The sequence below is a fragment of the Myxocyprinus asiaticus genome, chromosome 7, assembly GCF_019703515.2.
Source record: "Myxocyprinus asiaticus isolate MX2 ecotype Aquarium Trade chromosome 7, UBuf_Myxa_2, whole genome shotgun sequence".
Taxonomy (NCBI): Eukaryota; Metazoa; Chordata; class Actinopteri; order Cypriniformes; family Catostomidae; genus Myxocyprinus; species Myxocyprinus asiaticus.
The window spans coordinates 10,718,048-10,742,170 of NC_059350.1; the positions used below are offsets into that span (position 1 = coordinate 10,718,048).

The following is a 24,123-nucleotide window of genomic DNA, read 5'->3' on the forward strand; positions in this document are numbered from 1 at the left end:
CTACAGAGCTGAGATATTCTTCTGAAAACCTTAATTTGTGTTCTGCAGAAGAAAGATAGTCATACACATTTGGGATGGCATGAGGGTGAGTAAATGATGAGAATTTACATTTTGGGTGAACTATCCCTTTAAAGTGCATTTAAGAAAACGATCAAAATATGAGTTTTTTCACTCGCTATTTGTCTGTTCATGAGTGAAATAAAGGCACATAAAAGGGTCATGAAACAAAAACACATTTTAATTGCTAAGAATAATTCAACACAATCATTGTACCTATTTAGAAGAAGATTAACATGCATTTCTAATGGGAGAGTTTCTAGAATTATACAAACGCAATCCATGAGGTGACATTCAATTATTTTTATTTTTTTAGTTTAAGCCAAATACAAAAGCAATTTGCGAAACTAAAACTTTACATTGCACAGTAATGTTTTTGCCCCGCGTCTCTTTAAAAGTGAAAAGATTTTTATAAATCCCATGGTCATGACAGCATTTGAAAAAACTGAGTGATACCAATCTGTCTTCAGTGTATTTACAGCCACCTGACTAGTGGCTAGTATCAGGTCTGTGTGTGCAAATCCACGATCCTCCCCCTCTCTTCCTAAAACACTCAGACTTACTGAATGTTCAGTAGTAGGTTGATTTAGAATGAAAAATATAAAAAAGAATAAGGGGAATCAAATTATGAACAATGCACTGCCTTTCCCTGATATGTAATCATGTAATCCATATAAAAGTAACTAATCTATAAGTATTTTAAAATGTAATGTGATATCATTACAAGTAGTCAGTGAATCCCATGAACCTGCAGTCTAGCAGTTGACTCATTTCTGCAGCTCTGTATGTTGATGACTCAACATTATTTCACTCTGCACTATATTTATAGTCTCCTTGGGTTCATTTTTGTTTTTATTTATCTCTGGTTTGTGTATTTCCGGTCATTTTCCATGTTACTTGTCACACCATGGTTAAGGACTGTAATGATGATTTGGTTTGAACAATATTGAATAAAATACATAAATATACACTTGATAATTATAATACTTTTGTGTTTTGTAAAGCTAATTACATTCATAAAGTACATTCACATACAAAGGTTTTGCTTTGGTAGCTCTTCAGCTGCTGTTAATGCAGGTCTGGCTGTTTCTGTGTGAGTGTGTGTGTGTTTGTGTGTTCAGCTGAAGGGTCTGTAGTGTTTTCTACTGTGTGTGATCAGATTGGAACTCTGGCTGAAGGCTTTACCACACACTTTACACACATGTGGCTTTTCTCCTGAACAAAACACAAAGTAAACTTTATTAAACAAAGAGCAGATGTAAAGTGAAGCACTCAATGTACTGTGAAATATTTGGAGTATAGATTGCAATTTGCAGTAGTATGTCATTGCCTAGCAGAGGTTCTCGGAAATTCTTATTTTCCTAATTTTAATCTATTCAGAATGGCAATTTACAAGCTTCCCTCACAAGCTTTATTTTTGTGTTCAACTGTATGTGTTTCTGTTATATATGTATATTAATTGCTATATGAGTCTCACCTGTGTGTATAAAGGTGTGTTTCTTCATGTCTGATTTCTGGTGGAATCTTTTGCCACAGTACTGGCAGGGATATGGCCTTGTGTCCGAGTGGATCAGGAGGTGAGTGGAGAGAGTGGATGAACGTTTGAAGACCTTTCCACATTCCTTACACTGAAATGTACGTTCCTGAAATGCACAAAGAGAAAATGCACTAAAAAAAAAAAAACATTTTGAAAAATGATGGAATAATAATGGCTATTCTTTTACATTTAGATGAAGCATTGAAAAACATTGAAGTTGATTGAGAATATTGAAGCAATTTTTTCATTAAATGAAATGCACAAACGTGTTTTCTGTTAATTATTTAGCTGTACATTTAAGTATTTTGATGACAAGAAATTAGTAAAAAGAATCTAATTTCAGCATTGGTTCTTTGTCATGATGAGTGAGTATTTAACCCTTACTACAGAAGATATAGGCCTATTTACAATATGTCAGTGAGCACGTTTTACATGCACAACAGTGTCTTTACTTGAGATCTGAAAAAATTTAATAGAGCTGTAAAAGGGATAGTTAACCCAAAAATAAGAATTCTCTCATTTACTCATCATCATGCCATTCCAGATGTGTATGACTTCAACTGAACACAAACTAAGATTTTTAGAAGAATATCTCAGCTCTGTAGGTCTATATGATGCAAGTGAATGGGTACCAAAACATTGAAGCTCCAAAAGCACATAAAGGCAGCATAAAAGTAATCCATACGTCTCCAGTTGTTAAATCCATATCTTCAGCAGATATATGATAGTTGTGTGTGAGAAACAGATCAATGTTTAAGTCCTTTTTTACTATAAATCTCCACTTTCACTTACACATTTTTCTTCTTTTGTTTTTGGCCGTTCACATTCTTCATGCATATCGCCACCTACTGGGCAGGGAATAGAATTTATAGTAAAAAAGGACTATTTTAATGTATTGATCTGTTTCTCACCCACATCTAGGCCTATATCGTTTCAGAAGATATAAATTTAACCACTGGAGTCATATGGATAACTTTTATCCTGCCTTTATGTGCTTTTTGGAGCTTCAAAATTTGGTACCCATTCACTACAAAGCTGATATAGAGAGAGAAAGAGTGAGTGTGTGTGTGTGTGTATATATATATATATATATATATATATATATATTAAATCTTCGTTTTTGTTCAGCACAAGAATGAAAGTCATACACATCTGGGATGGCATGAGGGTGAGTAAATGATGAGAGAATTTTCATTTCTGTGTAATTCCTTTAAACTGTGGTGTTCTTTTGTAGGCGAACCTGGAAGTAGGGTTTCCACCCGTCCTGTAAAATAAGCAATTTGTCCTGTATTTAAGCTGGTCCAAATGTGTAACAGCAAAATCGTTCAAGATCGTTCATTTAACCTTAAAATTCATTGTAAATTTAGCCAACGGTGAGTAAGGGACCGTCTGAAAAGTCCACACATTGTGCTAAAACGTCCTAAATCTATAGAGGGTGTGGTAAGTACGTTTATGTACCTGACGAAACGGAAAACCATCGTAGTCCTTATTTAGGTTCAAATACAGCGCCAGTCTCACTTAGGGTGCAGTTTGGAGTGTTCTGCACCAGAGGGAGACATTTAGCAACCTTTGTGTGTGTGTGTGTGTGTGTGTGTGTGTGTGTGTGTGTGTGTGTGTGTACAGATAAAAATAATCTCAAAAGAAGGGTCATACCTTTACCCTGCATGGCATCATTGGGTCTGTGTTGTCACAGAACGCCAGAGGGCATCCATGATGACTACCGTGTGATCTGTACACGTGAGACTTCAGGCGTGCAAAAGAGGAAAAGATCTAATGGGGAAATCAAAAGAATAGAGAGCTGTTTGGAGAATAGCACAGACAGTGAAAATATTATTTGGCTAGAGTGTAGACTTTGTACAAGCTAATTAACATGCTAATCAAGGGTAACGTTTTGCCTTGTATATCTTTAATTGTTAATAAGATTGTGGACTGGAGGCACTAAACAAAAGACTCCTGATCACTTGTGATGTATGATCAATTATATTGTGTGTTTAAACAAGATTGTCTCTTTAGAAACATGGCCTAACTATGGTCTGTTTCAGTCTTCCATTTGTTTCAATATCATACATAATATCATCATGTTGTTCTGTGAGAGTGTATAAGGATTTGGGGGAAATCTGTATTGCCAAGAATAAATGTTACCTTGCCACATGAGCTGCAGTTTTTTGTGGCCAAATCCCTCAGAGGACTCATGAGAGAACAGTCCATGCCTCTGCCATTGAGCCCCTGCATGTCTGCCATTTCTCTATAGTTGACAGGTACCCAGGGCATTGGAGAAGGTGGAGGGCCATACTGGAGATCAGCTGGATCTGTAGAGAACATTCAGTAATAACACCCAACACTCCCTCATTCCAGTCCATCCAAAACGTATGGTGTTATAACTAGTTGAGGATTACTCAAAATGAGAATAAAGTTTAAACCATAAAGATGGTGCTATTTGATTTTGAAAGAAGACAATATGCATATTTCTTGTTCTTAAACTGCATTAGCATTGAACACAATATCTTCATGTGAAATGTGTTGTAAAATCCTAAACTTTGATTTGTTTACCTGTAATCCAGCCATTATCAGGACTCTTGTGTGTGTTGTCTTGCTGCATTAGTGGAGTGTATTGTTGTATCTCTTGGTCTGATTCCTCTGGAAGTGTAGTGACTTTTAAGGGGACAGACCAGCCCACCAGACCAATGTAGGGCACATTATCTATGGGTAGAGAGGAGCGAAAGCCTCCCTTCCGACTCTTTTTCACCAGGAATGAACGAGGCATAATGGACAGAGAGAGCTAGAACCACTGACTAGGAAGATTGTCATGCAAGGCTAAAACATGGAGAGAGGAAAATATATGACAACTATGTATACAAAGACAGGGTGCATACTGTATTAATTGAATAATGGAACAATCTTTTTTGTTATATTTTGATTCAAATGCACGGATAATCAAACCAAATCTTTGTTAATGCCTTTAATGCAAAATGAAGTAATTTTAATATTCTCTCTCTTTCTCTCTCTCTCTCTCTGTTTTTTTTTTTTTTTTTTCTCCCAGTAGGGGAGAACACTAAATCAGTTTTTCTAGTATTAAGAATTTTTGCAATTTCATCTGTCTGTGTTTGCTGTGATTCCAAATCCTGCAAGCAATACCCTTCTTATAGCAAAAAAAGGATTGAGCATTGTGTGTTAATGAAATAAGATTTAATGCAAGGAGAATTCAGAATACTAAAACCAAAAACATGTTCTTGTATGGCAAATCAATGATTCTCAGCTAAAAATGGCAGGACTTCATCACAGTACTTTTGCGCAAGCACTAAAATCCCCAATAATTATCACTGTAATAATGAATTGAATTAGATGCATCACTTTGATGTTTAAGTTCAGTTTCCTGAGGCCCTAAATTAAATAGTCAATTAAACGATTTTAGAATTTCAGGTTAGGTTTATATTTGCTCTCCCAATATTTTTGAGTATATTTGAACATGAATATATGAATTTCTACTTCATTTGCCATGTTATAAATATATCTAACAAAATGTATTTCATATAACTAATATATAAATATATATAACGATATTAGAAGAATCAGAATCAGAATGAGCTTTATTGCCAAGTATGCTTACACATACAAGGAATTTGTCTTGGTGACAGGAACATATGTATATATGTTATACACACACACACACACACACACACACACTCATATATATATATATATATATATATATATATATATATATATATATAATAAACAGAAGACAATGTGTTTGATTCTTTATTTTTAATTGATTATATATATATATATATATATATATATATATATATATATATATATATATATAATGATCATTAAATATACATATACTTAAAAATATATAATCAAGCACTTTGGCTTTTGTTTATTACAAATACACAACACAACACCTTAATGGCTATATCTGGTGTAGGCTTAACTTTAATTTATTTTACTGTGTGTAATAAGTTCAATTTATTACATTTACAAATCAATGTAAGTCTGTAATAAATGAAATGAATGATTATTGCTTTTAATAAGAAAGTTAACTACAAGCTCAACATACAGAAGGTGAAAATTGATGATAATAATAATGACAATAAAACGACCAAATTTTGGTCTTGTTCACCATAATCCATCGTTTAGTTGTAAAACTATGATATAAATGCAAAAATATTTACTTAGGCTAATATTAGAAATACTTATACTACTAATACTAGAAAAAACTTTTGCCATTTATGCTGAAAAGTTAAGGTCAAATCAGCACAGCTCTGCAAACGTGTCAGTTAATAGTTAAAAGTGGCCATACATCTCAAGTGCTTTGGTTGTCATTTATTTTTTTAATTATTTTTTTAGCCCTGTTTCCAATTATTTAAGCGCCTTAATGAGGAGTTTAGGAATTCTTTCAATATAAAATTTTTGCAACTCATTTTGGTCTTGCATGTGTTGATGTTAATTCAATTGTCAGGACTTACCAGTAGATGCGTCACGAGCCAGCAAATGGTTTTACGAGGTGTTTTTAACAATAAAATGCGCACTGAGTGCACTATTATTTGCACGTTTATCTGAATGTAGGCTATTTAGTGCAAACAAATCGGTCTTAACAACGGTGCTACAGTATGTGTCACGCTGTCACTAGCAGTAATAAATCACTGAAGGCAGGTGCGCGTTCCTTAAAGCGCAGCAAACTGAAACTTGCGAGGTAACGTACGCGCACAGCACCGGCCGACCGCAGACGCGTCAGTTTCCGCCGCGCACTTTGCCTCTAGCTGTTAGAAACCCGACTGATAACAGTAACTGCTGTTCAGTGTAAAGGAAAACGACTAGTAATATAAATCAAGGGGGTCTTATTAAATATAAAACAGTGACCTTCTCACCGCTGGGTTGCAACTACAAATGAGAAGAAGCCCTTTTGTATTTAACGGTGTATAAGAAAAAGTAAAACACTGATTTAAAGTCATTGTTGCAAAAGTTGCTGCAATTTGTGAGTCATGCATAGCAAATGTAGTGCGTTAATGGTTTGACAGTATGACTGTGACACATCAGCCATAAGCATTTGCCTTTACCCTGCTAAGAAGGTATGAAACGGTCTCAGGCCCCCAAACAAATAGAAAGGAGAGAGGTTAAAGTGATGAGACTGTAGGAAGGCTGATGAACTGTGGACAGTGTGGTTGCAGTGAGGTGTAAAAACCTATGAGGCCAACCAAAATGTAATTTGCAAGAAAACTTATATGTGGTCCATATTTCTGAGCATATACAGTCACTGAGCACTTTTTATTAAGGAACACTATGGTCCTACTAAAGTGCCTGAAGTGGTCTTCTGCTCACTGTAAACCCTAATGCTCAAAATAATTAATTGTTTCGAGTAGGGAACAATTAAATCATACAAACTAGTTCAAATAAATGAACCTTGATGAATAATTAGAACTTTCGCTTTCTTTTGAGTTCCCGAAATTTACACCTTTTAAGTAACCTGAATTGTTTAATATTTTGAGTTTAATGAACTTGTCTCTTTTAATATACAGGAACTTATAATTTATAATTTATTAATGTAAAATATTTGATGTGTTGAGCATTCTGAGATGCTATTCTGCTCACTACAATTGTACAGAGTGGTTATCTGAGTTACCGTAGCATTTCTGTCAGCTCAAACCAGTCTGGCTATTCGCTGTTGACCTCTCTCATCATCAAGGCGTTTCTGTCTGCAAAACTGCCGCTCACTGGATGTTTTTTGTTTTTGGCACCATTCTCTAGAAACTGTTGTGAGTGAAAATCCCAGGAGATCAGCAGTTACAGAAATACTCAAACCAGCCCATCTGGCACCAACAATCATGTCATATTCTGATGGATGATGTGAACATTAACTGAAGCTCCTGACCCGTATCTGTACGATTTTATGCACTGCACTGCTGCCACACGATTGGCTGATTAGATAATCGCATGGATGATTGTTGGTGCCAGACGGGCTGGTTTGAGTATTTCTGTATCTACTGATCTCTTGGGATTTTAACACACAACAGTCTCTAACATTTACTCCGAATGGTGCCAAAAACAAAAAAACATCCAGTGAGCGGCAGTTCTGCGGACAGAAACGCTATATTAATGAGAGAGGTCAACAGAGAATGGCCAGACTGGTTCGGATTGACAAAGTCTACGGTAACTCAGATAACCGCTCTGCATAATGCTATATTCTGAGATGCGGGTTGGCGCTGTTTTGGCGGCACAAGGGGGACCTACACAATATTAGGCAGGTAGTTTTAATGTTATGGCTAATCGGTTTTATGTAAGCTGCTGAAATGAAGGCGGCAATTGAGCACAAATAGAGAGACACTAATAGTTTGTTCTGTCTTAGCACTGTTTCCTATGGCTGCAATTTGCTGGTTAACTGATTTAGCAAGATGTGAAGAAATGTGTAGAAAAACACAGAAGGGTTGCATGGACTGTTGCAAAGCAAAACACACCACACATTTTCTTTCATTTTCATATCAATCAAATTAAAAAAGAAAGTCAATAAAGTTGTGGGACTAAGACACCTTAATGCAAAATAATACCTACACGTGACACCAAATTTGGAACTTTGAGAATGTATAGCATACATGTTTATTTTGTTTAAATACACTTTTATGTATCATCAAATACAGAACACAGGATCTTCATTTGATAACATTACCATTTATATACTCTTTAGTACTGTCATTCTTAATAACATATTGTAGGAGAGAGTAGAATTGATCTGATGGGTGTAAAGGGGAGACTACCTGACATTTGTTTTAGTACTGAAAAAGGTAAGGCAGGTATTGGAGCACTATAGAGGAGACATCGTAAAATAAGCCCTGCTTCATTATCTCATGTCCTTACTGGGCCTTCTTTCAGTATGGCTACTTAGAAAGCATAATGTATGTAATCTTGTTCTTTGTGTTTGGGGTTGCTGTTTTGATACGCACTGTGATTTAAATAGCACACTGTCATTCCAATACTACAAAAAACTCAAAATGCATACAGTGTTAAGTGTGAGCATTTTCTGTATGCATGTAACACTTTAATGGCATACTACATTTGCTATATTCAACCAGAGCTTGCTAACTGGAGTACTGCTTTCCCAATTCAGTGCATCCATCATCACACTTTCCTTTCAGCTTTAAAAAGCTGAAATCTAGGAATAAGTCTGGTTTAAAGATTTAGTGTACTGCAATTTAAAGGAATATTACAGGTTCAATACAAGTTGATTCCCACAAAAAATTATTTCTGCTTGTCCCCTCTTTTCTAAAAAAAACAAAACAAAAGAGGTTACAGTCAGACACTTACAATGGAAGTGAATGGGGCCAATTTTTGGTTGTTTGTGTTTGAGTGTTTGTTTGTAGGCTAATTCACAGTAGTGTAATACGCTTCTCATTCAACATCTGATAAAATGCTTGTCCGGTGCCATTCTCAATGCATGTTATAGGTGGACCGAACTATTGATCATTTACATCTGAGATGGAGTTTGTGTGGAGCGACCACATTTTGTGCTGAGCAGCGCATCATGAGCCTCTGCGCGTGTTTATGTGTGTGTGTCAGCAGAGCGGCGCTTGTTCAGTAAAGCGTGGTGCCAGAGAGACTACTTAGCTGTGCGTGCTGACTGTATATTTATTATTAAACACAGCCTTTTGCAATTCACAAAGCTTTTGGATGATCGTAAGAGCCTGAATAAAATGCACGAGTTATGTGGACTATTTTAATGGTGATTTTTAGGTTATCTATGCCATTATTTGAGCTTGACATGCGGTATCGGGCTTGTCGGACCAATACCCGATCTGGGTAAAAACGTCAGTATCCGACCCGATACTGATCCAGGTATCGAATCGGTGCCATTTCTAGTTCAAAGACATAAATGTGAAGCTTAGAATGTTATAAAAGCCCTTACATTATTTCATGTGTATTATTTAAGCTGTAAAGTTTTTTAAATCATCGTTTTTGCGGCAGACTACTAAATTACCGGAATTACAGGGATGTAAAAGTTGGAAAAGTTATATCCAACACTGTAAACCCTAAAGTTGTCATTACTGGAAATATCAGGTTTTGGGTTCATAACTCAAGTATATAAGTTAATTAAACTTATACTGTATATCTTACAAATCAACAGACTTAAGATTTTAAGGGTTAACTAAAAATGTTGAGTGCAAAATTGAGGCTATGGGTAATATCCAGATTGCTTTGCGCTTGAATTATTGCATTATGTTTCCTTGGTCAAAGAGAAGTTATGAGGGCATTTAAATAGTTGTAATTAAGAATTTACAGAGGTTTAAGCTCTTTTGTAGTATTATTTGTGTTGTTTTGTTGCAAATAGTTGTTTCATGTGGTCACCATTTGATCAAGTTGGACACTCTTGACTAATTCTCTTTGTGCATGTGCAGTTAAAGTCCAGGTATATACACTATATTGCCAAAAGTATTCGCTCATCTGCCTTTAGACGCATATGAACTTAAGTGACATCCCATTCTTAATCCATAGGGTTTAATATGACGTCGGCCCACCCTTTGCAGCTATAACAGCTTCAACTCTTCTGGGAAGGCTTTCCACAAGGTTTAGGAGTGTGTTTATGGGACTTTTTGACCATTCTTCCAGAAGTGCATTTGTGAGGTCAGACACTGATGTTGGACGAGAAGACCTGGCTCGCAGCCTTCGCTATAATTCATCCCAAAGGTGCTCTATCGGGTTGAGGTCAGGACTCTGTGCAGGCCAGTCAAGTTCTTCCACACCAAACTCGCTCATCCATGTCTTTATGGACATTGCTTTGTGCAAGACTCGTCCATCAGACTCGTCCATCAGATTGCCAGATGGAGAAGCGTGATTCGTCACTCCAGAGAACGCATCTCCCCTGCTCTAGAGTCCAGTGGCGGCATGCTTTACACCACTGCATCCGACGCTTTGCATTGCACTTGGTGATGTATGGCTTGGATGCAGCTGCTCGGCCATGGAAACCCATTCCATGAAGCTCTCTACACACTGTTCTTGAGCTAATCTGAAGGCCACATGAACTTTGGAGGTCTGTAGAGATTGACTCTGCAGAAAGTTGGCGACCTCTGCGCACTATGCACCTCAGCATCCGCTGACCCTGCTCTGTCATTTTACGTGGCCTTGGAGTTGCTGTCATTCCCAATCGCTTCCACTTTGTTATAATACCACTGACAGTTGACTGTGGAATATTTAGTAGCGAGGAAATTTCACGACTGGAATTGTTGCACAGGTGGCATCCTATCACAGTACCACGCTGGAATTCACTGAGCTCCTGAGAGTGGCCCATTCTTTCACAAATGTTTGTAGAAGCAGTCTGCATGCCTAGGTGCTTCATTTTATACACCTGTGGCCATGGAAGTGATTGGAACACCTGAATTCAATTATTTGGATGGGTGAGCGAATACTTTTGGCAATATAGTGTATATGCATTTCTTTGGAGAATTAAGTTTAATGACTGACCTAGAATCAGTTATGATCTTTATTTGAGCTGTGCTACTGTTTGATCTAAAATTGAATGAATTCAATAAAAATATGAACAGCAGAAACAACAATACTTAAATAGCAAATCTGAGTTAAGTCTACTTGCATCTAGTAAACCTAAACAGTTAAGTTCATTCTATACGTACATCAAGTTATTTGAACTTAAATTACATACATTTTGAAGACGCCATTACTCGATTCAACTGAGGGAATGAGTTTGCTCAATCAAATGAGTCAACTTATTAGGGTTTTCAGTCAATTTTCCAAAGTTAAAAGGCCATTTTACCACTCTAAAATCATGTGAATACACATATTTTTTATGTCGTGTGGCTATACTTTTGAAACAGTGTGTATTTTAACGTTTACGGATTGGCCTCATTGACTTTCATTGGAAGTGCCTTACTGTAACCTCGTTTTTTTTTTTTATAAAGAAAAGGAGCGACAATTCAATATACATTTTTGTGTTAATTAACATTATGCCACAAATGTGATCGATTAAGCTTAACTTGTATTGAACCCGGAATATTCCTTTAAGATATGGAACACATATCTTGATTTGAAGGCAGAAAACACTGATTTTTCCTTCATACAGGAAGGTGTCTAATTCACACCTAAAAGTTTTTGTGAACATAATTCTAATGGCACAAGGGTAGATTCACATTTCTATCATGATCAATGGACATTTTAACCTTTGTAAAAAGTTGTCACCAAAGATCTTTGATGATAGCATACACAATTTTTCAGTTTAAAGTGTGTAAAAGTGATAAAAAGTATTTGAGATATGTTAAAAATGTATATGCTGAGAAACTTTTTAGGACTACAGACTCATAATACCACAAAGTATTGTTTAGTATTACAATAACACGGCATTATTTTCCAGTGTTTTTCCTTCACTGGTAATTCAGTCATTCAAAAGTGTGCCCAAACAAGAGTTTATTCAGAGACAGAAACATGTTTGACCATACTAGGCACCCCATCAACAAAAAAAAAAAAACAAAAAAAACATTTGGTTCTTGGTCAGGTTAGGGTTTTGGTTGAAATAAACCAACTTTACAAACCCTTTTCCATTAAAATAAGAAAACAAACACCAATGGTTAAAAAAACCAATTTCAAAACAAGCATTTCTGATTTCCTATTAGCAAATATTCTTTAGAAGTTAAAACTCATACCACAAAACCGTTGCATGTGATGTAATCAAGTTGAGCACAGTTTCCTTCGACAATTTGAAATCCAACAGTCCCAAACTAGAATAACATTGGTAAACTAACAGCTTGCCATCAGAAACGCAACAGACTGATTTAAAACATTTTAAGTCGCTGAATGCAGTTTCATCCAGTTCAAAATTCTCAAAATATCCCCTTGCACTACTGGGGAGTCTAGTTTTGTGCATTTGAAGGTGTTACTCATCACAAACTGTTCTTCTTTAACCTCTACAGGAAAAAAAAAAGCTTTTTGACTAACAAGGCCTTCATAAATGGCCTTTTTAGAACCATCAAGAAATGAAACGTGCAAAGAAACTTTACCAGTTGCTGCTCTTGTTGTAAATTAAACATTAAGTACATACCTTTACACCATTCTGAAACTAGTTTTGTTGATTTTCTTAAATGTTACAGAGATAACGAGTAACAGGAAGCATGTCCTAAATCAGTGTAAAGCGCTTGTCAACCTGACACGCTATTGTTTGAACTGCAAAATGACATACAAAATCCTGAAATGTATTCCTCTATTTCAGTTTCCTTTTTGTTTATCAGACAAGATATGATCAGAAACAGTGAAATGGTTATCACAGGTTTGTTAAAGGGGAAAAAACAGCCAGTCTGTGAACTCACAAAAATTTTAATAAATGATGGCTTACTTTAACAGAACACCAGAAACGAGCTACAGTCAATACAGCACTGTGGTAAGCAAAACCAGCAACCCCTGATTACCGTCTAAAGTAGATACACCTTACGAACACTTACTTTTCATTTCATTTTTAGCACATAGATGCCAAAACTCCAAGAATGTAATGTATCAGTGTCAGCGATATGACTGAGAGCAGCTTCTCATTGGTTAATAACCAATAAAGGGTCCAGACAAATGCCAAGAGCAAAGGGACGGCAATGGTTTGCTTTCAAAAAAGTCATGTAAACATGTAAATGTAAGATACAGAAATAGCAATGATCGCAAAATGAGGCAGTGGTGGGAAAAGGCAATGATGACACGGATGTGTAGTCAGACAAACATGGCATCAAAGCCAGTACTGAGACAGATGTTAACCTTTTAAGTCATGAAATTGCATGTCGAAAAATTTAAGTGACCAAAATATCAATAAAAACAAAAAAACTAACAAGTATGAAATCTGTAAAATACAGGCCTAAATACAAAATCTCAGATTATTTTGTGCAACCACAATAACTTTAGTATTGTTTAGTAGTTATGTTTCTTTGTAAACATTTTGCAGTTCAGTCAAATGCAAATAGCTAAATTTTGCTCTTTAAATAATAAATCAATGGATTTTCTTAAATCCCATAATCAAGAGCAATAGTCATCATAAATAATAAAAATCAGGCAGCCATTTTTTTGTTAACAATGCTTCAGGAAGTTCCGCTGTTGGATCAGTTAAAATTCAAAATCTCATGTCAAAAATTAATAGTCTGATCAATGAGGGATAGTCACCCAAATTAATAATTCTGTCAGAATATGCTCACCATAATGTACTCATGTTATAAAAAAAGACACACACACAAAAAAAAGTCATATGGGTCTGGAACGTCATGAGGATGGGTAAATGATTACAGAATGTCCATTTTGGGTGAACTATCCCTTTAAGTTACTTACTGTATCAACTGACTTGTGCAATAAAAACCTATATTGGACTGTTACTTGAGAGACTGTTTTAATGTAGTGTAAGAGTCTATGCAACTCCACTCAAGTCAATAATAAGTTCACAGTATATTTTGGACATACAGTGGCAAGAAAAAGTATGTGGACCCTTTGGAATTATCTGCATTTACTGTATGTATAAATTTGTCTTAAAATCAGGTTTGATTTTCATCGAAATTACAGTAATGAACAAACACAATCTGTTTTAACTAATAACACAAATTATTATATTGTTCTTGTACATATTGAATACATCATTCAAACATTCACAGTGTAGGTTGGAAAAAGTATGTGAACCCCTAGGCTAGTGACGTCGACAAAAGGCAATTAGAATCAAGAGTTGGCAAACCTGGCATAAAATTAATGAAACTAGACTGGAGGTGTAGGTTAGAGCTGCTTTGACTTATAAAAAGCACTCAAACATTTTTCATTTGCTATTCACAAGAAGCATCTGCTGACGTGGATCATGCCTCACAAAAAAGAGATCTCAGAAGACTTGCAATCAAGAATTGTTGCTTTGAATATAGCTGGAATGGGTTACAAAGCTATCTCGAAGAGCTTAGATATTCATCTGTCCACAGTTAGACAAATTGTCTATAAATGGAGATTTAGTACTGTGGCTACTCTCCCTAGAAGTGGCCATCCAGCCAAGATTACTCAAAGGGCACACCGCAGAATGCTCAATGAAATAAAGAACCCTAGAGTGACAGCTAAAGATTTGAAGAAATCATTGGAACTGGTTAACTTCTCTGTTAATGAGTCTACTATACGAAAAACAATTATAATTAATTAATTATAATTTCATTTATTTATCACACATTATACATTTGCACATATACAGTGAAATTCTTTTTTTCACATATCCCAGCTAAGCTGGGGGTCAGAGTGCAGGGTCAGCCATGATACGGTGCCCCTGGAGCAGACTGGGTCAAGAGCCTTGCTCAAGGGCCCAACAGTGGCATCTTGGCAGTACTGGGGCTTGAACCCCTGACCTTCTGAGCAATAACCCAGTGCCTTAACTGCTGAGCCACCACTGCCCCCTGATGAATCTACATTATAGAGGCATGATGTCCATGGCAGGACACCACGAAGGAAGCCACTGATTTCCAACAAAAACTTGAAACTTGTCTGAAGTTTGCCAAAGACCACTTTGACACTCCACATCGCTACTTGGAAAATGTTTTGAGGACTGATGAAACTAAGGTTGAATTGAAGAACACGCAGCACTATGTTTGGCGTAAAAAGTGCACCGCATAACAACAGGAAAACATCATCCCAACGGTGAAGTACGGTGGAGGGAGCATCATGATTTGGGGCTGTTTTGCTGCTTCAGGGCATGGACCGCTTTCCATCATCGAGGGAAAAATGAATTCTCAAGTTTATCATGATATGCTACAGGATAATGTCAGAGTGGCTGTGCGCCAGCTGAAGCTCAGTAGAAATTCAATGATGCAGCAAGACAATGACCCTAAACATCAAAATAAATCCACCACAGAATGGCTTCAAAAAAAGAAAATCCACCTTTTTGAGTGGCACATTTAGAGCCCAGACCTTAACCCAATAGAGATGCTGTGGAGCCGTTCACACCAGACATCCTAAGAGTATGGCTGAACTGAAGCAGTTCTGTAAGGAAGAATGGTCCAAAATTCCTTCTGAACGTTGTGCAGGTCTAATCCGCAGCTACTGCAAACGCTTGGTTGAGGTTTTTGCTGCCAAAGGAGGATTGACCAGTTATTAACCCAAGGGTTCACTTACTTTTTCCACCGCACTGTGATTGTTTAATGGGATGTGTTCAGTAAAGACATGAAAGATTATAATTGTTTGTGTGTTGTTAGCTTAAGAACGTTGTGTTTGTCTATACTTGTGATTTTGATGAATATGAGATATTTTATAACCAATTAATGCAGAAAACCAGCTTCATTTTTCTTGCCACTGTATAGACATACTCATTATAAAAAGTAAAATAACTTACTAGATATGTCATAGCAGCAGTTGTTTTTCTTTTCGTTACCCTTTTAAAAACGAATCTCTTTTTAGGAGACCCTGTAATTTCAGTTTAACGCTGTTTCAGGATTGGCACAGAAGATAATTTCTTTTTAAATATTTTGGCCTCTGTCTGCATGAAATACATATACATTAACATTAAAAAAAAAGAAGAAGAAGAAGAAATAAACATAAAAAACTTAAAAAAAAAATAAAAATAATAATAAAAAAACATTTGGCAATGTTCACATATAATAGTTTTCTTCTGCAATGGATTTTTTGTCATCCAAAATTTTGTTCACCTTTCTTTGTTTTGTATAAAACACACAAATACAAGGATGAGCTACTGCAATATTCATCTATGTAACTATTAACATCCCTATAACATTATATAATAAGAGTTTGTTCTTATTGTTCTGTCATTCCTATATTGTCTCTCTCTTAGCCTTAACCTCTTATTAAAGTGATTGCAGTGTTTGTTGCATTTCAGAAATAAACATAAAAGGTGCACAAATCCTCTCCATAGGAACAAAACAGAAAGACAAAATACATCTAGGCTGAGAGAGGTACCACATCTGTTGTTAGACAAAGAGAGAAATGTCCACTTTGTAAGAAAAACCCATTATTTTCAGAGCCAATGATGGATAATTTGATAGGATGTTACAAATCCAAAATTCGGGTACTAGAAACTGTGTTTCCTGCTTTCTCTCTCTCCTGTGCCACCTCTTCTCTAGCCATTTGGCTGTTTTATTAGTGAAGTTGTTTGGCTCACAGGGATTGAGTGAGTGTCTGGTGAAATTAGAGGTAGTTTCAAAGCCACGCTGTTTTCAAATCTTTTCTTGAAAGGAGAAAACAGAAAATAAATGACCAAACTTTCTGGCACTGTGACGAGGATAGATTGACCTCTAGGTGTATGCATGTAATATGAGTGTGTTTTTGTACTATGTTACACAGAACTCCATTCAACCTGGGACAGGATTCAATCCTGGGACAATATTTGAAGAAACACATGGAGCAAAACGGACACCGAAGAAAGATAGTAACAGTACAGAGGGAACAAAAGAGAAAGTGTGAGAGCGAAAGAGACAAAGTGAGGGCAAAGTTTACTATGACAGTGTGGCGCTATGCATCAGTTTCCTGCCCTACCTCTGTCAGCTCTTGGGTGAATGTATTCTCTCTCTTACGCTATATTTATTTGAATTCTGTGCAGTCTATTCTGCATCCATCTTTCACAACCTCTCAATTCTCCAGTCCTTCAGCACACACCATGCCTGGGTAAAGCTGCTGCTGACTAGGAAGAGGCTCTTGGCAGGGCTCTTGGTGGGGGTTCCTATCCTCTCCATCGCTGTCCGTGCTGCCTTGGCTGTCCAGGCAAGGTGACGAGTGGTGTGGATACAGGGCGTTCACAGGCAGGTGGCTCTGAAGAGGGTCCTCGTCTGAACTGAGGTAATCACCTTCAGCAGACGCTGGGCTAGCCAAACATAGGTCATGGTAAACCCCCCCACCAGTGTTCTGGAACTTGGAGGACTGTCCACGCAGCTGCCTGATCTAAAATGTTTAAGAGGAAGAGGTTAACACTAAGCATTCTTTATGGCGATGCACTGATATATCGAGCAATCATCGGTATTGGCTGATAAAAGCAATTATCAGACTATTGGACATCGGCAGTATGTTTAAAAACAGCCTATAATCAGGGCTGATTATATTCTGTCAATCAAATTTGGGGCTGAAAAAAGTGTTGGAAAAGTAACCTACAACTCGTGCTGTGTTTGAAAGAAAATGTTTCTGTGTGGAATTACTTTGGATTGGGTAATAATCAGTGTTGGGTAGGTTACTAAAAAAAGTTACTCACTACAAATTACTTCTCTATTGTAATCCCGATTACACTATTATTATCTTCATTTTAAAAATAATCACATGACTAATTACTTTCTATTATGATACCTCACAGAAAAGCTTTTGTTTTTCCACTCAATGAATTCAAAATAATGTCTATATTTCCTCCTTTTTCATTGTTGCAGTCATACACTCAGCACCTTATATTTCTCCCTTACAATGACTCATTAGTGACTCTTTAGCAAACAGACGTACATATGAACATCATTTTAAATGTATTCTACATAAATTATCCTTTATTTGTGCTGTCAGTCGATAAAAATTTGTAATCACGATTAAACGCATAATTTATTTGTAGTTAATCGCAATTACTCGCAGACTTTGAAAAGGGCAGAAATTTGACAATATATATAGTTATTTTCTTATAGTTATTTTGTTAAAATGCATTTATTTCCATCTTAAGAAAGAAAACAAAACAATACGTAAGAATATAATGCTGTATTAACATTTTCCAAACAAAGCCTTCCACAGTATAAAGATAGAAATGCACTAAAATAGCACCAATTCAATGTTTCTAAGTATGATTCTAAGTGGGAGTTTGACTATTTGTAAGAACTAGTCTTCCCATAGGTTGGATTTTTAATGCAATGGGCATTAAATCTCTAAAAGTCTCATCCTTCACAATGCCGGAAGACTGTAGCTATCTGCTTTGTTACAGCAATCATTAAGCCGCGTTCATGATTCGCATAAGAGCACGACTGCCAACGTGAAGCGCCGCTTTGAACTCCACATGAAAAGCGCTTGCAGGCAAAAACATCTCATTCTGCGTTTTGGTGATAGTTAAGACTTCATGTGTTCTGTGGTAATTAAAATGCGCCTTACACAGACTGAAAAATACTTGATTTCTAAGTCACATCTGGAATTGTTTTATACATAATATAGCATTAAGACGTCCTTTCTCCATCATTTTATCACTGCTGTGTGTGTTTGTGGCGTGTGCGTCAATGTAATGATTCCGGACGGACATATCGCAAAGGTTCCACCCTTCCAACCAATGTTTATGCTGGTTTACACTGTATTAACGGTAAATGCATTAATTGTAATTAAGAAAAATTAACACGTTAAACGTTTTTTTAATTAACTGCATTAATTTATTAATCGTTAATTATGACAGCTCTATATTTTATGTGTAACCCAATGTACTTTTAACTTAACTGAAAGTCTGTAACTGTAATCTGATTACACAAATTTAAAATGTAATGTTACACTAATTTTTGACTTAAAAAGTAATTACAGTAACTACTTTGTAATCAGATTACACGGAAGACTAGTGACAGTGACAGCAGAGTTGCAATTTGTAAGCTTTACTTTTCAGAATTTAGTTAATGTGCGTTACAAAATGCTAATGTGAGTCAATAATGTGCTTTCTGCATCAGTGTTTTGTTTATATCCGAGACCAGTTACTTTGAAACATGAAAAACATGTAGAGACAGAGAGAATTAAGTTACTATTCAAATTTCTTTGAAGTTGTGTAATTAATTATCAGTAATTTGACAAGGTAATAAAAAAAGCAGAACCACCAAACTATTGGTATCAGCTGTTGTTGTTCTAAATAATCGGATATCAGTACACAAATGTTGTATCAGTGCATACCCAATTCTTACAAATACATACAGTATTTACATCTAGAACATAAATTATAGATATGTATATGCAAGATATCTAAATTATTTAAATCAGACCATACAACTCTGACCAACTTTTACCCCGGAAAATGAAAAACTGATAAATTAATTTGAACAGCTTAACATACATACATATATAAAAGGTTCATATAATTTACACAGAACCAAAGCCTTATACCTAAGCTTTCCTAACATCTTTACACTAACATTTTGCTACCTTGCATGTACTAGTATTCTTTTTGGAAATTCAAATCTAGTTTAGTTTGTAGTGTAGTTTCTGAGCAATAATTTTTTCTTATCTTTTAAAATATAACAAAATGTGCACTGACATTAAAAGCACATACTGTATTTTATACCACTTTACCGGACTCTTTTTCCTTGAATAGATTGTTCCAGTAATTACACTGAACTGCCTCACGTTGGTCTGTCTCCATAGCAATATGTGGCAGTCTTCAATGTGTGGAACAATGTAGAATTTAAGCAAAGTCATAGGTTAGAGCAAAATAAACACATGCAAGCACGAACACACACACTACAGACCCATGCACTGTGGTTCAGATCACTTGCCACAGTTAATTCCGAGTTAAATATAATGTGGTTTGGGTTAAGTTGATTAAGAGTAGATTAAAAATATTTGTTCTTTAAAGAAAAACTCATAGCACATAATTAAATGGTTAATAAAAATGTAATTTATGCATATTTTGTCCAAAAATACTTTTAAAGTGAGTGAAAATAATGAGGTTAAACATCACTTTAATATAAATTATCTGACAATTGTCATTTTTGCATAAGATTGTATGCCGTATGTGTTAATATTGCATGCTTACATCAATAAGATTGATTAAAAGCTAATTTAGTGGATTAATTAATGTTATAATTTTTATTCATTTTAATTTGGCTCTGTATCCATCTCCAACACTTTTTGTGGGATATTTAGTGTTTGTTGCTACTTTTGTGGTACTATTTGTGTGTTGATGTCCACATGTGTGTGCCTGTGTATGGGTGTACTGGCAAATATGTTTTCCAAGAATGGATATGTGTGAATCGCGCAGACAGTGGATTTTCTTGCGTGACAGAAATGGACCACAATTTTTTGCTCTCATTTCAGATCTTCCCTTCTGAGTCAGTGAGTATGAGCGAGGGTGTTTGTGTGTGTGTGTCCTAACATTCGTGAGAGCCTAAAACAGGTATTATGCTAAAATCTCAGATATGAAACATCATGGGTTTCCCAATAAGTGCTTTAGCAATTTGTGAGTGTTGGAATAGGAGGGGCTGTGGTTAACCAATGGAAAAGCTTCCTGAGACAATGATCTACACAAGCCCCACCTCTCACTTCCTCTGTCTGGTTGATCTCGTTTCAGCCAAAACCACAGAGCAAAAGTCTGTGCACAGCACTTCCGACTTAGGACATCACCGAGATTTTTAAAAGTATGTGTTATTGAAAAGCACATAGAACCCCCCCCCCCCCCCCCGCCCCCCCACTACATTTAAATAAATGAGTCCTTAAAAAATGTAATTTCAGCAATGAATGTTCTTCACTACAAATTTAAGAAACAATGAAATTTCAATCAGTAAAAAGCTGTAAGTATGAGCAGGCAGTTCCTCTGTAAAGAAAATGCTTTAGTGGTCTCTTACGCAGCACCTATAATTTTGAACATCATAAGTGGATGTTTTCGCATTAATGCCTCTGGTGGAAAACTGATGCCCCCATTTGTGAGTAAAAACACAAAATATCAAAAAGTAACCTGCTATCTGCTGATATATACATGTCGACATATGATATACTACTCAATATGTCAATATGTCTCAATGTGTGATTTTGTAATGATAAAAATTCACCCTATCGTTTGTGTTATAGAAATTGGCTTGATAATACTACCCCAATTCCAAAAAAGTTTGGACAGTATGCAAAATGACAATAAAAACAAAAAGGAGTGATTTGTAAATTATATTCACCCTTTGCTATATTGAAAGCACTACAACTAAGCATTATATGATGTTTTACCTTGTGAATTTCATTGTTTTTTTAATTATTTTTAAAAAAAAATTTATGTACAGTTATTTCAATTCAGATGATTGCAACACACTCCAAAAAAGTTGGGGACAGTTGAGTGTTTACCACTGTGAAACATCACCATTTTTCCTAATAACACTAATTAAGCATTTAGGCACTGAAGACACAAGTTTGTTAAGTTTAAAAAGTATAATTTTCCCCCATTCATCCATTATGCAGGTCTTCAGCTGCACAATTTTACGGGGTCTTCTTTTCCATATTGTGCGCTTCATAATGCGCCACCCATTCTCGATTGGAGATGGTAAGGACTGCAGACAGGCCAATCTAGCACTCGCACTCTCTGCTTATTCAGCCAGTATGTGGTTTGAAGTTGTCCTGCTGAAAATGCCAGGACATCCCTGGAAAAGACGGTGCTGGATGGCCATATATATGCTGCTCCAAAATTGTTACATATCTGTCTGCATTAATTGTGCCCTAACAGATGAGTGAGTTACCCATGCCATGGGCACTGACACACCCCTGGACCATACAGACACTGGATTTTGGACCTGACACCGATAACAGCTTGGATGGTCCTTTTCCTCTTTGGCCTGGAGAACACGACGGCTGTGTTTTTCAAAAACTGTTTGAAATGTGGACTCATCGGACCAAAACACACAGTTCCACTGTTCTACTTTCCATCTAAGATGAGACCGAGCCCAGAGAAGTCAGCAGCGTTTCTGGACAGTGTTGATGTAGGGCTTCTGCTTTGCACAGTAAAGTCTTAACTTGCATCTGTGGATGCAGCAGCAAATGGTGTTGACTAACAAAGGTTTACTAAAGTTATCCCAAGCCCATGTTCATGATATCTATTACATATGGATGATGTTATTTAAGAGAGTGATGTCGGAGGGATCAGAGATCACGTGCATTCAGAAGTGGTTTTCGTCTTGCCCTTTATGCACTGAGATTTGACCAGATTTATTGAATCTTATAACTATATTGTGCACTTTAGAGGGTGAAATACCCCAAATCCTTCCAATTTGTCTTTGGGGAACATTGGTCTCAAAGTGCTGGATTATTTGCTGAAGCATCTGCAAATTAACAAGTCTTGAATGATCCTTGCTCTTGAAGGACTAGGCTGTTTTTGGATGCTCCTTATATAATATGACATGATTGCCTCACCTGTTTAACATCTCCTGTTTCACATCGCCTTGTTATTTTAACTCATCAAATTGTTATTAATCTTAAATTGCCCGTCTCAACTTTTTTGGAGCGTGTTGCAATCATCTGATTTGAAATGACTATACATAAATAAAAAAAAAACAACAACAATGAAATTCACAAGGTAAAACATCATATAATGTGTAGTTGTAGTGCTTTCAATTTAGCAAAGGGTGAATATAATTTACAAATCACTACTTCTTGTTTTTATTAGCATTTTTGATACTGTCCCAACTTTTTTTGTAATTCATTATAGATTACAACAAGTTATGCTTACAGTGACAGTATATTAAATCTTTTCATGCATTTTGTAAAGTTGGTATAGGGTTAGTCACCCAAAATGAAAATTCTGTCTTATTTTACTTACACTTATGTTGCTCCAAATCCATATGACTTTCTTTCTTCTAAGGAACACAAAAGGAGATTATCAGCAGAATGTCACCATTTACTTTCACTGCATCTTTTTTCCATACAATGAAAGTGAATGGTGACTTAGGCTAGCATTCTGCAAAATATTTCCTTTTGTGCTCCTCAGAAGAAAGTCATATGGGTTTGGAACATCATAAAGGTAAGTGATGACAGAATTGTTTTTATTTGTGGGTGAACTATCCCTCTAACCTCCTGAGACTCGAGGGTGACTGCTGTGTGTATTTTCCATTTCCCTTTTTGATTTGTAACTAGTAGCACCTAATAAACATGCAAATAGTTTTCCTAAAAATGGATGGCAACATATGTGGACAGCGGGACTAAGTTGTGAAATTTCAAATAATACCAAGCTATAGAAAGTCAGATTTTTATCAAATTGTTTTTTATGTTTCCAGGAGTGTTGGTTATTCAAGTTTATGACACATTCCAGACATTACAACAGAGATTAGCATGATTAATTCTGATTCAAAGTTATGGCCAGCATCATCCAATCACAGTCAACCATGTTAAAATAAAATCATACATTATAAATTCTGAATCAATGCACTGATTACCATTGTCCCATGTCTGCCAAACATGTTGAGTGGACAAACATTTGTTTTGGACAAACATCAACTGCAGCCTGAAACTGAACTTTTGATAGGAAGTTTGGATTGAATGCACATAGTTGCATAGAGAGCTATTGGATGCTTCCTTGCTCCCTTGCTCCCTATTTAGTGAATGACTTAACCTCCAGTGTGCTTTCTGTCTTCACTGGTCTCAGAACAGTTCAAAATGCACCATATTTTCATCCTAACTCCATATAAAGCCTCTGAAAGCAAAATTTTTCAGCTTTTAGATGAACCCATTGATTCTCATTGTGAAAATGCACAGTAAATATAGGATTTATAAGGGAAAAATGTGCTAAAGTACACATTAGTGTAAACTGTGTTTAGCAGTGTGGCATTTTGCGATAAATCGCTCAAATTTAAACAATGGCATATTGGATGAAACTAGAGACTCTTATCTTTTGATTCAAACAGGTTTCAATGTAAAAACTTAAT

At 36.0% G+C, this 24,123-nt stretch overlaps 1 protein-coding gene and 1 long non-coding RNA gene across 2 annotated transcripts in view; one reads left to right on the plus strand and one right to left on the minus strand.

The window, feature by feature from the left end:
- Nucleotides 1-217: 217 nt before the first annotated feature.
- LOC127443617 (EVI5-like protein) overlaps nt 218-24,123 on the minus strand; it is a 93,957-nt gene continuing 70,051 nt past the window's right edge. Inside the window, exons 20-24 of the mRNA XM_051702311.1 lie at nt 17,258-17,464; nt 3,737-3,904; nt 3,248-3,364; nt 1,535-1,700; nt 218-1,272 (exon numbers count right to left, since the gene is read on the minus strand). Coding sequence (XP_051558271.1) covers nt 1,175-1,272; nt 1,535-1,700; nt 3,248-3,364; nt 3,737-3,904; nt 17,258-17,464 — 756 coding nt within the window. The 3' untranslated portion in view covers nt 218-1,174. The remainder of the gene's footprint in view (nt 1,273-1,534; nt 1,701-3,247; nt 3,365-3,736; nt 3,905-17,257; nt 17,465-24,123) is intronic.
- On the plus strand, nt 8,166-22,770 carry LOC127443618 (uncharacterized). The gene is made up of 3 exons (XR_007897680.1): nt 8,166-17,078; nt 17,168-17,362; nt 21,933-22,770. It is a non-coding gene; the product is annotated as an uncharacterized LOC127443618 (long non-coding RNA).